Source organism: Octodon degus, unplaced genomic scaffold (assembly GCF_000260255.1).
Source record: "Octodon degus isolate 3935 unplaced genomic scaffold, OctDeg1.0 scaffold00046, whole genome shotgun sequence".
Taxonomy (NCBI): domain Eukaryota; kingdom Metazoa; phylum Chordata; class Mammalia; order Rodentia; family Octodontidae; genus Octodon; species Octodon degus.
This window is the reverse complement of record NW_004524622.1, coordinates 9,500,842-9,516,145: the sequence shown is the minus strand read 5'-3', so window position 1 is coordinate 9,516,145 and position 15,304 is coordinate 9,500,842. Positions and strand designations below refer to the sequence as shown.

Here is a 15,304-nt window from a genome sequence, read left to right as displayed (position 1 = left end):
GTTCCTGTCACAGGGACTTTGGGTCACATGACCAATATCAAAGTCATCATCATCATCATCATACACCTACACCATCCTTCTTTTATGAAAGCATATATTTTACCTCAATGAATCATCTTCACGTATGAGTAATCCGGTGATTCTTTCTTTGACTCCTAAAACCTGCAAATGTGGTTTTTCAAGTGCCACTGTTACTGAACTGTGCTACTTCTACCAGAAAAATCAAACTAAAACCTTTTTTTAAAAAATAAATCCTGAAAGTGGTGTGGGTCTGTTGGACCCTCTGTGGTGCTCAGTTAAATACATACAAAACCAGTAGACAGAACATAAAGGTATGTCCAAAGCCCATTTTGACACTTGTTTTTGGTTTTGTTTTTTTATTTTATTGAGAAACAAATATCAGTGAGACAGTTTCAAAGCTGATTAATAGGACAGTTTCAATAATTAATACATTGTACATTGTTATCTTCTTAGTGGTTATCCACAGTACAAGAAGCAGATAGGATATCCTGTCCAAACACAATTAGAACAAATGTTTCTTCTCATTGAATTAAGTGAAAGTAACTGTATGTCTATCCTAACTATTTTGTATATACAAATACAAAATGGTCCTTCCTTTGTATCCCCTGTTTTTGTTTAGTCCTGTCAGAGGTGGGTATTCTATTGGCATCTAAATACTATAGGCTAGGGGCCAGGAAGATGGCTCAGTGGAATAAGCGCTTCCCTGGCAAGCGCAAGGGCCTGAGTTCAATCCCTGGTTCCGCCAAAATAAATAAATAAATAAATACATACATACATACATACATACTATAGGTGCTTGAATTCAGCAAAACAATCCAACACTGTCCTGTAGTCCATAATAGTAGTGGGTTATCCTCAGAAGTTACTGACCAGAGCCTTTTATAGCTCATCATATTAAAGACGAAAGATTTATACGATTTGAAGAGAAACCAGAGTATAGGTCATCATATTAATATGGCTTTACTTTATATACCTTGTTACACTTTTCTGCTGGATGGTTAAGACCAAGATAAAGATATAACAAGAAATGTAATTTTTGTATCTGATAAGGTCAGTCAAGTCCCCTCAGGATTTATCCTATAACCCTGTACCGCACTTCTTAGATCCCTTGTCAGTGTCAGCCATGTGGATGAGTCACAGCCATTGCTTGACCAATTTGCTCTCAGGCATACCATACATCATCAGTCACATTCCCCTGTGGCTCCATAATCTCCTTCATCAGAAAATTTGGGGTACAACTGAGTGACATGTTGTTATAGTACAGGTTCTCCTATGTCCTGAGTCTTCACTGACCTTGAAAGGCTCAGACCAAAATGTTGGCTGACCTTGCAGCCCTTCCTTTTCTCCAATTATTGATCTGCTAACTTAGGTTGTTAACTCTCCAGAAGAGAAGCTTATTATTACCCTGCAACCTAATGCAGTTCAGTTTACCCTATCTGTGTAAATATCAAACAAACATCTTAGGCATAACATGGAACAGGTATTTTCCATCAAGTATTGATACGTTGAACTTTAAGTCCTTACAGAATATGAAGAAAAAAATAATTAAAAACATACTTTTACACAGAAATTTAGAAATCTAACCATATACAGAATTGTAGCAGGATAGTCTTGTGACATTTTAAATTTTTCTTTTTCTTGTGTCTTTTTTCATTTATTACCTTTTATTTAAAGAAAAAAAAAAACTTGAGTGACATTATGGTAATAATTGGTATGTTATGACAAAAAGTACGTATTTAGAAGACCAGAATGACAGGCATTCCAAGCATGATCCTTCTATTACATATTGCTATCTTCAGTGCAGCTGCTTGGTTCACAGGTATCAGCCTACATAGTTAGTCAAGGTGAGAATCCTACCAGTTAACTGCTAGTTTCAAAAACCTGCTGATGTTTCACAGGATCATTGCTTTACCCATCTCCTGCGTATACATGTAGGGCTTTGCCCCTGTAATGTTTCCCAGCTTTTCTCCTTACCTTCTCCTCATTGTTCAATCCTCAAGTTCTTGCTTTCCTTTTAATTGTGTTACACCTTTCAATTTGTAATTCTCCTTTTGAGTTCTTATACTAGAACATAAAAGTATGTCCAAAGCCCATTTTGACACTTTTGCACATGTGCACACTCCACATTATTTGTCCTATCAAGTTGGTAACACATAGACTTGCTTTCGTGTCTCCCTCCAGGAAAGTACTGAGACACAGTGGAGTACTATAATGTAAAGTACAAATTTACAGCAGAATTGTAATGGATAGGTCTATTGGACCTGCCTTATACCCCAGGTACATCTCCCTTATGTATGTTAGTTGAATCCAGAGAGGCAAAGTTTAGTGAGAGTTCTAAAATCTGTACATATAGTGCTTTATTACTGAAATCAAACAGATTATTGTTTTGCTTTTTAATGTGTCAGATTGTTAGCTTTCAGTGTTTATTTTGCCCTGCATTCCCATTTCTTTTTTTCTTTTTTTAGTTTGCATTACATGGTTTTCACCTAAATACGGTTTTTAGGATGACTGGTAGACATCTCCAGAAAGTAGTACTTAGGATCTTACAGAATTCATATCCTTTCAACAACAAAAATGTTAAAACCTGTCTTGTATTCTCAAAAAATCAAGGTTGGGCATAGTGGCACATTCTTATAAGCCCAGCACTCAGGAAGCCGAGATGGAAAGATCACTGTGAGTTTAATGCCAGCCTGAACTACAAGCAGCACGGTCTCAAAAAATTAGTAAATGGGGCTGGGAAAATAGCTCAGCAGTCTAAGCGCCTGCCTAGCAAGCACAAGGACCCAGGTCCAATCCCCAGTATGCATGCCATGCTGGCCCTGAAACCAGGTGTGGTAGCACATTCCTATAATTTCAACACTGGAAGGCTGAGACAGGAGGATTACTAGGGATCTGAGCTGTGTAGTGAGACCATGTACCAAATAAATTTTAGAAGATTTTTTTAAAAAAAATAAATGAATTGATAACCATGTTTCATGCATTAGGAAAGATAAAAACTAATGCACATGCATTTTATTTTTCCATTAGATGCAGAGTACAGTCCGAGAACACAGAGATGGTGGTCATGCAGGTGGCATCTTCAACAGATACAATATTCTCAAGGTAATAAATGAGTGAAAATAAAGTTCTCTGACACTGTAGATTCCAAAGCCTAAAGCTGTGAATAACTTATAGGAAGAGTCATCTTGCATCATTGACATGGCTTACTGACTGTTGAGGTAAAAATATATCCTTGGAAGGCTACGATTCTTAAAATCTTAAGAACTATTTTTAATAACCCAACAGTAATTAATCTCTTGTGTAACTTTCAAATTCTGATGCTAGCTATTAGAATAATGAATTTGCAGTTTAAGGGAACTTTAAAGTATCTTTCATGAGCTTTTTGAAGAAAACACCTCATTTTTACTTTTCTCATAAAAAGACTTCCTTCATAATACCTTGCTTATTCATTGTTGTTTTGAAACAGTGTTGGCCAAGTTGATCTTGGGCCTGGAATCAGAGTACCCCTCTACTTCAGCCTTCCTAGTAATTGGAACTGTAAACTATAGGGGCCAACATACCCAGTTCTGGGTTTTTTTTTAAGCCTGACTACTCCAAGCTCCTGAGAGTTGCCAGACATTTTATCTTCATATAAACTTTAATATACTAAATCTCTTTTTTCAAAAACCAGTCTTTTAACAGTGTTTTATTTCTTTGCTGGGTTTATTTCTGTCTTAAGACAGGGTTTCACTATGTAGTGTGTGGAGTGGCCTTGAACTCACTGTGTAAACCAGTGTCATCGAACTCTGATCCTTCTGCCTCTGCTCCAGAGTACTGTGGGATCATAAACATGTACTGTCACACCAAGCTTTTGAAAGTATTTTGAAGCTGAGTGGGATGACATATTTCCCAGCTGTCCAGTACTCGAAGGCCAGGCAGTTTAGTAAAAATCTGTGTTAAAATTTTTAAGAAGCCAATCTTGGTTCATGCCAGTAATTCCATCACTGAGACTGAGGCAAAAGGATCACCAGTCCATCTTCAACTTGTAGGGAAAACCCTGTCTTGGGAAAAAAGGGAGTTGAGGATTCAGCTCAGTGTGAAACCCTTGTGTTCAACCTCCAGTACCATGAACAAATGATGTCTTCAATTGTTCTGTCAGAGTCCTAGCATCTCACTGGTTTTGGAACTTTTCCAGCAATTCTATGTTTTTCTTGAGCTGTAGCAATTAAAACTATGTATTATACTTGACATACATGATTTTATATTAACTCCACTGATAACATTCTTAACAATAATTGTAACAAACAAGACTTTAGAATATATGCAAATGTCTTCCTAATACATAAATTTGAAAATTCAGGGCTGGGGAGATGATTTAGTAGAATAAGTGTTTCCCTAGCAAGCGCAAGGGCCTTAGTTCAATCTCTGGTTCCACAAAAAAAAAAAAAAAAAAAAAGTCAAATGATATGCTATTAGAAGAATATTGTTAGATTTATAATTTTGAGTCAGTGGGTTTGCTACTATCAAAAAATCAAATGCCTTAGGCCTGATGGCGCATGCCCATAGTCCCAACAGTAGGAGTGCTGAGGCAGGAAGATCACTGCGAGATTGAGGCCAGCCTAGGCTACAAAGTTAAGTTGAAGGCCAGCCTGAACTACATAGCAAAACCCTCTCTCAAAATGACAAAAAAGCCAAAAAAGATGCTTTAGAACACATTCAAGGGGCTAGGGATTTGGCTCAGCAGTAGAATGTTTGCCTAGCAAGCTGGAAGCCCTAGGTTTGGTCCTCGGCAACAAAAACAAAAAATAAGCCTCCCCTAAAAAACAGATCAACCAAAAAAATACAGTAAAATCAAGACCAAAAACAAACAAGTCAACAGAACACATTCAAGTAAAAGAATGATACTTTCATGTGGAAGTTTGTTAAGGATGCTTGATTTCTAAAATACTATAGTTGAGTTTAAGAAAGATAGTTTTCTTCCTTTATAAATGTATTTAATACTTAATAAAGATGTTCAGTGGTAAAATGGATTTTGTTTTAATTTTTCATTTTTATTAGCTTGTTTATTGTTTGGATTTTTTTTTTTTTTCTTTTTCCTTTCCTTTCATTTCTTTTTTCTTTTCTTTTTTTTTTTTTTTTTTTTTTCAGTACCGGGCATCAAACTCAGGACCTTGTGCTTGCCAGGTGGTTGCTTTTGACACTGAGCTATCTCCCTAGCAGCACTTGTTTGTAATACATAATGGTTACATTCTAGGGAGTTGGTACATATATGTAACATGTCCTTTTTTCTTTCCTTTCTCCTTCTCTCTCCATCTCATGGTTTCCTTCCCATTTGCAAAAGACCTGAAGCATCTCTCTGCTCCCTGTTTTTAGTTTGCTTTTTAAATTATTCATACTTAGGGTTTCTCATGTAAGGGAAACCATGCAGCTTGTGTGTCTGATATATTTCACCCAACATGGTCTCCAGGTGGATCATAAATGGTTTTTGTTCCCTTTTTATATATAAATGAGTTCTGCTGTTGCCAATTATGGTCCTTGGTTACACATCTGTGGCAGTATTTTGAGCCAAGACTAAAACTAACCAGCTCCCTGGTATGCTGTAGGGACAAAGGTCCACCAGGGGGCCGTAGCGTCTTTAAACACAGCTAGAAATTGTGACCATAGAAATACTCTTAATGAGACCAGGATCTAGCTTTAAATCATTAGACAAAACTTTTAGTAATTGGAAGGCAAAAAGAGTTATGACAGTATGTGGGTAGTTTAATTTTTTTTTTTTTTTTTTTTTTTTCTTTTTGGTGGAACCGGGGATTGAACTCAGGTCCTTGCGCTTGCCAGGGAAGTGCTTATTCCACTGAGCCATCTCCCCGGCCTGGGTAGTTTAATTTTAAGAAATTTTAAAATTGAAGTATTTTAATCAATTAACCATTCTATTGATCCCTTCCTGTAAAGTCTTTTTCTCTCTCTTTTTTTTTGGGGGGGGGGGTTGTTGTTTTGGTTTTTCTGTATTTAGAACAGGGTGTACAGGGTCTCACTGCGTAGATTGGACTCGTAGTGATCCTCTTGTTTACAGCCTCCCAAGTGCTGGGATTACAGGCCCACACCACCACCAGTTCAATCACCGTCTCAGCACATCCCTACGCCAGTGCCGGTGCCAGGGCCAGCACCAGCACAGCAGGCCAGGGGATCAAACTCCTAGCCCCTGGTCTGCCTAAGCAGGAGCTTTAATCCACTGCGCTATTTGGCAGGCTCTCTCTTTGAAGTTTTTGATTTCTAAAATGTGGCTATACTTCAGACTTCATGGTTAGGACATGGTATTTTTAGTTGAATAAAATAAAGTATATTTTGCATTTCAGAAAAACATTGGGGGGGCGGCCTTCTGGGTAAATAGTCCTTATTGTGTTGTGATTATTTTTCTTGTATTTTAATATAGATTCAGAAGGTTTGTAACAAGAAACTATGGGAAAGATATACTCATCGGAGAAAAGAAGTTTCTGAAGAAAATCACAACCATGCAAATGAGAGAATGCTATTTCATGGTACAGTACCACTCTGTCAGCTCTACCACTGTCTTCCACATTAGGATAGATATGGGATGGTGATGAAATAATTGCCAATGTATTTTGGGTTTTTTTAAATAAACCTAATGTTTGTGTAACTTTTACATTTGTATTTATATTTTCAACGTCTATATAGACTTTGCTTTTTGTGGCCATTCAGAGAAATTGTGTTTTAATCATAACTAGTTGATTGAGTAGAAGTGAGGCATAGAAATCGCCTCAGAAGAATGTGTACACTCTATTCTGATTGTCAAAACCACTTAAATGTTAAGAGAACCAGAATGAATCATACGCAGTATCTAAATATTGCTTCTAATTCCAAAACCTAAAAAAACTCAATAATAATCTCTTGGCACAGGACATAGTATTTAACTTGATGGTTATAGTGGGTGTTTTTTAATAGGCTATAAATAATCAGCTTTGGGTTTTACAAGTAAATTCAAAAAGTGATTCTATTCATCTATACTTGCAAAGCAGAATTCAATATATTTTCCTGTTCTTTGATGGACACAGATAATAAATTATTTAACTGTTCTTAGTTTGGCTTTTCCCAACCTCCACCCTCACTCCACTCCCTGGTCCAGATCCCACAATAATCCTCTTTGGCTGAGCCCGTCTTCTTGGCAGACATGAGAGGAGGGAAGGAAAATGTTGTATTCGTAGACAGAACCTGTTAGCAGATGATGAAAGGACAAGTGGAAGGACAGAAGGGAAACTAGTAAAAGAGACCATGACAGGTTGCTTGGGACACTTTTGATATCTAGAAAAGTCATACATAATGGATGTGCTTGTAAGATTTAATTGCACTCAGCCTGGTACATAAGGTGAACTATGAGACTCAGTGCAGCCTCTGAAATTTGGTTTTTCTTGCATTGATATCGCAGATAATCTGTTTTCCTGGTTCAGTCTGTCCTTACTTTGGTATGTGAACCACAGTGTAATTAGAAATACATAGGCATTAGGAGTTCTTTAAAACAGGAAGCCAAGCTAGGTATGGTGACATACATTTGTAATCCTAGCTGCATGGGAGGCGGAGGCAAGCGAATCATAGGTTCAAGGCCAGCCTACACAACTGAATGAGACCCTGTTTGGTGTGGTAGGACAGTGCTCAGGTTCAATCCCCAGTACTGGAAATCAATCATAAATTGGCTATCAACTTGTTACCCGTTTTATTTTAGGTCTACTATGATGTTGATGGTGACATGGGTTTTAGAACTTAACTAGGGCTGGGTGTATGGCTCAGTGACGGAGTGCTTGCCTTAGTGTATCTATAAGGCCTTGGGTTTAATCTCCAGCACAGGAAAAAAATCTTAAGCAGCTTTAGTTTTTGCATTTTCTTCTAAGATAAATTTTGAAATGGTAATTACTTATCTATGTGTCTTTCAGGGTCTCCCTTTGTGAATGCAATTATCCATAAAGGTTTTGACGAAAGGCATGCATATATTGGTGGCATGTTTGGAGCTGGGATTTATTTTGCTGAAAATTCTTCCAAAAGCAATCAATATGTGTATGGAATTGGAGGGGGTACTGGGTGTCCAGTTCACAAGGACAGATCTTGTTACATTTGCCACAGGTAAGAGATCAGTTGTTTCCACTTACTTTTTTCAAGAATCAACTAAGACTTGGTTACATTTTTTAGAAATTTGGAGGGCAAGGCATGTCTGACAACTCTGAGAATCTAGACTAGACATGTTTTAGGTTGCTTTTGTTCTTCTCACCAGCATCCTAATAGCTTATGTTTACCAGATGACCTGCATTGGCCTCACATGATTTCAAGCACTTCATCCTTTTCTTGCTTACTCATTAGAACATCTTAGGGCTTTAAAAAAATACCAAGTTTTGCTTGCTTTGGCAGCACATATATTCAGAAAACACTGAGTAGAAAATAACATTGGGCATGAAAGATAATTTATTGTACTCATTGAATATTACAGATTCTTAAAAAAAATTTTTATGTATTTAGTACAGGGTCTCACTACACAGATCAGACTCGTAGTGATCCTCCTGTTTTCAGCCTCCCAAGTACTGGGATTAAGGGGCATGAGCCACCACGTCCAGTCTCAGTCGTGTGCCCCAGGGGGCAGGGCCAGCGTGGCACACCAGTGATCAAACCCTTGTTGCTGTGCCTGCCTAAGCAGGTGCTTTAGTCCACTGAGCTATCTGGCTGGCTTTGTACCCCTTGAATATTATTGGACTTTCCACTCTTAAAAAGTGGGGACTAGAGATGTAGCTCTATGCTTCAGAACTGGTCTATCATGTGTAAGACCCTGAGTTTAGTCCCTGGCACTGCGAGTCATCACTGTCATCCTTTTGCCAAGTCTATCCAATTCTTCATAATGCTTGAGGCAGCCCTTCACTGCCATATAATCCTAATCCTCAATTTGTAATAGTACTACTGCAACAGATATAATCAAAACATTCTAATTCCCTTTAGAAAGCAAATAATTCTCAAAATAACTGCTTTGTACTTTTTTCCCATTTTTAGTTACCTGTTCTAACTCACTTGTTAGAATCAGTCAAATAATTTGGATCTAATTTATAAAATCATCATAAGAAAATAATCATCTGTTACTTGAGAAATCAGGTAAAATTAATTGCTGAAATTTATTCCACAGTTAAGGTACCATAGTTATCAAAATAGCATATGTTAGAATTCCCTAGAAGCCTTGTTAAAATGCAGATTGCTAGGCCTTGCCTTCTGAGTTGCTGATTGACTAGAACTAGGATGAGGCCAAAGAGCTTGGCTTTCCACCATGTTCCCAAGTGATGATGTCCTTCTGAACACTGATCTACAGGAAAACCACCAGATGGTACTTTACAGGGTTTGTAGCTCTCTGGAATCATTTGGGGAGCTTAAAAACTGTGTTCCACCCTTCAGAAACTCATTAGACTGAGATGAGATGTGGGCATTAGAATTTGTAAAAGCTTTCTAAGTGATTTTAAAGGGGTGTCAAGGTAAAGAACTATAGTCCTGGAGAAAAACAAGATGATAGTATATTTTCAAGTTATTTCATCTTATAGCTGTTTTCTTCCTTAATTTAGGTGTAGGCTTGTCTGGGATATGACCTTCTGCCATTTCTATGGTAGGTCATAAATTGGTCTGTTAACTTATGTAGTCTTATAGTTTCACAAGATTACACAAATCAAATACTGTTTTTAGGTATCATATGTAGTCTAAAAGCTGAATATTTATTATTAGTAATGAACAATGTTCTGGTATAGCTCCTGTAACCAGTGATGGCTTTAGAAATCAATGGCCCAAAGGGCAACCCAAAACCCACTTGTTTATCTCAGAGTGCCAGCACTGCCATTAAACCTGAATACTGAGATTTTAGTTTAGGGGGGAGAAAAAACTCATTGACATCTTTTGCCTTAAAAAACACAACAATACATGTGCCATAGGTTGATCACCACAGCCCTGTACTGTTTTTAAGACAGAATACTTCATTATCTCAAAATGTTTATTAATTTAAGGCTTCTGTGTTCTGGGTTATCGTAGGACTGAATGTGAGTATAACAGAAAATATATTAGAAATGTTGAGGCTTCCAAAAGGCAAATTTATAATTAAAAAAATATATAGTCTCACTTCTTAGGAAAATCAGTTAAAAACTGATCCACCAAAATCTCCTACTTCTGTTCTAAAAAGAAACAGGAAAGCCAATCATACATGGCTGAAGCGAGTGGGATAATAATCTGTTTCAAGTGTTGGTGAGGAAGGCCCCAACTGAGGAAGTAACATTTCAGATTAACTGAAAAATAAGTAAGTGTCAGCCAGTTAAGTAGCAGTAAAAGATTATTCCAGATGATTGAGAAAACTGGATAGCAGCTATCTGAGAAGATAGTTTAGTCTTTATGAAGAAGAAAAATGAGTGTGCCTCGGGCATAATGAATATAAGGTCAGAGTGGAGCATTTAGAGCCATTGTAAAGAATTTGGATTGTCTTCCAAGTACAGTAAACAGCTTCTGAAAGGTTTTAAGCAGGAAAGTGGTGTGACCTGATTTACGTTTGTTTAATCATGACTGTGAGCATGGAAAATAAGGAGACCGGTGTTAAAATTCAGGTGAAAATTGTTGATTAGGACTTAATGGTAGCAGTACAATTAGAAGCAAATAGGTTTCAAATATATTTTAAAGGTGGAATCCAATAGACTTAGAATAAATATCCAACTTTGCAAGCCACTTCACAGAAGGCTCTTAAACCTTCTGCATCTTCTCACTTGGCCTATGATTTGTGTTTTCACTAGGATACAGCCAAGATGGGAGTGTCTGTTTCTCTAGTTAGATTTTCCAGGTTTTATAGTTTAAAATTAGAATTAGCTTGCTTGACAAATTGTTTTGAATAAGAGTGATATAAGACATTTTTACAAGCTTCGTATTTTAGGATATAATGATAAAAACAACCGTAACTGTTTATAAATGTATTTTTTAAAACTTATGTACTATACACAAATATTACATTTGTGTGTGAAATTCGTCTTCAGCGTACTCTTTCCTTTTTCATTACAGGCAGCTGCTCTTTTGCCGGGTAACCTTAGGAAAGTCTTTTCTGCAGTTTAGTGCAATGAAAATGGCACATTCTCCTCCAGGTCATCATTCAGTCACTGGTCGGCCCAGTGTAAATGGCCTAGCATTAGCTGAATATGTTATTTATAGAGGAGAACAGGTAATTTGATTTTATTTGTTCATCTTCACAAACACTTTAAGCCATATTTCTAACTTCTTACTAATCTCTTAAGTTGATGAGATATATTCCCTTAACTAGACTTTTTTTTAGCTTTTACTTGGGAATAACTTCAGATTTGAAAAATCATAAATATAGTTAAATAAGAACATTCTTGGGCTGGGGAGATAGCTCAATAGAATAAGTACTTGCCTGGCAAGTGCAGTCCTAATAAGTTCAATCTCCAGTACCGCAAAAAAAAAAAAGAACATTCTTGGGCCGGGGAGGTAGCTGAGTGGCCTAAGCGCCTGCCTGGCAAGCATAAGGTCCTGAGCTCAATCCCCAGTACAAAAAAAAAAAAGGAACATTCTCTTAAAATTGGAAATCAGGAAAGTGCTATTGATGTAGCTAACCTATTCAGATTCTAATTTTAAATTAGCTACTCAATTGTACTGCATCCTTTTTTTAGCTTCTGTAGACTGGAATTTACTAAAATGCTAGTTTTAATAGTTAATCTGTCTGGGGACCAGCCAAAGAGCTCAGCGGATTAAAGAGCCTGCAAGCAGGTGCAGGGGCCAGAGGTTCGATCCCCAGGCCTGCCCTGCCAGTCCTACCCCCCCTGGGATGCCCTGAGACTGCAATTGGTGGCAGCGAGTAGTGGCGCACACCTGTAATCCCAGCACTTGGGAGGCTGTAAACAGGTGGATCACTATAAGTCCGATCTAGTAGTAAGACCCTGAACATCCTATATACTCTTCCGTAATATACAAAGCAACAAAGAAACAAAAAAATAGTTTGTCTGTAGCAAAGACGTGTAATTTCTCCTGTTCTTAGTGGCAGGAGCTTTCTGAGTTGGAGCAATGGTGGGGGAGGTATCAGAACCACCTAGTTACTAAAAACAGACACATACTTAATACTTATCCTAGACCTTCTGACTGAGAATCTAAGATTGGAGTCAAGGTAAGGGTATTTTGAGAAAATGCTCCTAGATGATTCTATAGCACAAATGCCTTCCTAAAGCTCAGGAGTCTGTATAGGAGGTTTCTTTATCTTTCAAATAAATTTATTAACCAATAATTGTATTAATCTTTGTTTTCCAGGCTTATCCTGAATATTTAATTACTTACCAGATTGTGAGGCCTGAAGGTACAGTTGATGGATAAATAGCTGGCTTTAGGAACCTAATTCCAGAGAACCTAAAATCACTGAAGTAACTGATGGCCTCAAAGTTTACTCCTTTGCTGAAAAAAAATTCATCTATCCCACAGGCCTGTGGCAAAAGGATAAAAAATGTGAAAGAAGTTAAACATTCTGACTTGATGAAGCTTTAATAGTGTACAGTGTTTTCTAAGTAGTTCCTGTTTTTCAGCACTTTAACAGATGCCATTCCAGGTTAAACTGGGTTTGTCTGTGCTAAATTATTAAGCGTTAACTTGAACCTTTTATACATTATGCAGTGATTCTAATGGAACTCATTTCCCTCAATGCCCTCAACAGAACTCATTTTACTAAAATAGTACTGTGTTCTTTAAAACACAGCATTTACACTGAACACAAATTCATTTGTAAAACTGTAAATAAGAGCTTTTGTACTAGTCCAATATTTATTTACTTTTCTTTGTAATATAAATGTACTCCACTGCAGCAGTTTACAAAATTTTTTCCATATGTATTACTCATCTGTACTTCACCTTTCATCATCCTGATTGAGTGACCTTTATATTTGATTCCAGAGGCTAAGTTGTTAGTAGAGACTTTGTTGGGAAATTTTGAATTATCAGATTAATTTGTTGTTGGAACCATTTATCTCTAATTAAAAATATTTTGTCATTTAAGGAAGGTTTGAATACCCTGCGGATGTAATTTGTGATGCCTTTGTATGTATAAGATACACATTCCAAAGAACTCTAATTATGGTAGATTCTGATTACTCAAGAAACTTCTTTTCTGACCTGAAACTCCATTGAGTTCCATCTGAAGGTTTTCCAGTGACACTCTGTGAAAATTAGGGATTTTCACGCTTCTATTTTTTAGGGATTACTTTTGAATATTTATGGTGTTCCTATCATGTAGTATAAATAGAAGTTAAATTTCGGAGTTGGGAGGAGTAATCCAGCTAATTCCCCAACTGGTTTTAATTACTTTGCATCTAAAATAGGCGAGAAAATGGTAAATGGAAGTTTGTAGTATTTTTTTCCTGTTGTTTTACTCAATTTTTTTCTTGTCCTTATTATTTATAGCCAGCTACACCATAAGTAAACTCAAAAGTCGTAAGTGTAGGTATCTCTAGTCCTTCCATGGCCTCCTAAATGGGCAAATGCAGTGAGACTAAGTTGCCCCTTCCTAATGTTCCGCCCTGTTGGAATGTGCTTTCAGTTTGTGCTCCACATGGTGACCAGGCTTGTGTGCAGTTTGGCAGCTGTGAAAAGAATACCCCATAAAATGTCATTCCTGTTTTCTAAAGTAAGTCTCTCTTCCATAAAGCATACTCAAGTATCTTAGTACAGAGCCTGTTGGCCTTAGCTCCTTCAGAAGTCAAGGAAAGATTTTACCCACTTTAGTCTTTGTAAAGGAGATGTCACACTCTGTCCAAGTTCACCTGTGTTTCACGTTTTATTCCGTATGTAACTGATCCCTTGATTATACAGAGTGCTGAATAAGAGTTAAATCCAAGTAAATGCATTTCTGGAGTTGTTTCTGATATAAGTTGTGATCATATTTAAGAAGTCAAATCCTGACCTTTGAAGTACTTTTGTATATCTCTTTACTAATTGCAAATATTGATGCTACAGTCATTTCTTGGAAGACAAATGGAATATGCCAAGTTTTATATACATTTTTCAAGTTCTCTAAGCATCGTAAGTTTTATAATTAGGAGATGATGAAATGAATTAATAGAATTTATATTTACATATCTTCTCTCTCAACATTTAGCCTATATTACCCTGTGAGTGAATCTGCAGTTGTCATCTGAAATCATTGTGGTCTGTTAGCTTACAGTATTACAAACTGTGTTATTTCATCTTATCCACATTGCTTAATTAATGTATTGTTTTTCCATGAATTATTATACTGTGGTTAGTACGTTAGCATGGCAGTATTTTCAGGTAGCTTTTCATTTATTGGATGGCTGGGGTTGAGGGTTATTTTTCAGTGCTTTGCATGAAATACCTTTAAAGTTATGGAATTGCTTTTTCTTTTGTCTTGTGATTTTTTTTTTTTTTTGAAGTGGAATTTATTTTTGTGTGTGTCTGTAGTACCATTATGCCCATCTTAAGTGTCTTATCCTGTATCACATTCCATACCCTCATTTAATTCTAAATAAACTGTTTACTTGTTTTTCTGGGTAGCATGGTAATTACTGGAATAGTATAAATGTGTTGAATGGTCTATGAGGAATAAGATTATAATAAACCACACTTGCAGGGGGAAGAAAACATAGTTCTGAGTCTAGTAGTGATAAAGGATGCAATTTAAAGTTTTAATTAATTGAATGTTGTGGCCATAGTTACTCAGATGCTTTAAGATAAAAGTAGCTATAAGATGCTGTTAGACATTTAGACTGTCCAACATGACTTCTTATTAAATTTTAAAACTCATTCCTGGAAATCAGTCTCCTTAACTTTATAAAGAAGAATATATTTTTATTTTCTATGTCATATAAAAACATTTTCAATCAGTTTCCAAATCTCAAAGTTAGTGTTATATTTTATTCTTAAAAGAAAATGTAGTAGTGTATATATTTTATATTTCAGTATGCTAAGTGTCCTTGTGTGTGATTAGTTCTGTTTTGCATAAGAAAATCATGGTGCAAATAACCAGTAAGTCTGGCTGTAAAATACATTGCAGCAGCTTTACCTGCTTCATTTAAGATAATGTTGAAGTATTTGCTGTTTCTTAAACATGCATGCCAGTGTATGCTGTACTCCAGTTGTTTGCAGGTTAATGAGGCGAGAAAATGGGCAAATAAATTCCCCAAAGCTCTTCTGATTAGTGTTCCTGAGTGTGCCTTTCCCTACTGTCCTGTCCTATTAGAGGACTAGAGTAACAGAGAAAACGAGAGTGGTACCCTGTCTTCAAAAAAAG

General features: G+C 36.7%; 1 protein-coding gene across 1 annotated transcript in view; it reads left to right on the top strand.

Annotated features, from left to right (window-relative positions):
- The window catches only part of Tnks2 (tankyrase 2), an 81,492-nt gene extending 66,935 nt beyond the window's left edge, over positions 1-14,557 (top strand). Inside the window, exons 23-27 of the mRNA XM_004632061.2 lie at positions 3,049-3,123; positions 6,431-6,536; positions 7,944-8,130; positions 11,065-11,221; positions 12,319-14,557. Coding sequence (XP_004632118.1) covers positions 3,049-3,123; positions 6,431-6,536; positions 7,944-8,130; positions 11,065-11,221; positions 12,319-12,381 — 588 coding nt within the window. The 3' untranslated portion in view covers positions 12,382-14,557. The remainder of the gene's footprint in view (positions 1-3,048; positions 3,124-6,430; positions 6,537-7,943; positions 8,131-11,064; positions 11,222-12,318) is intronic.
- The last annotated feature ends 747 nt before the right edge of the window (positions 14,558-15,304 follow it).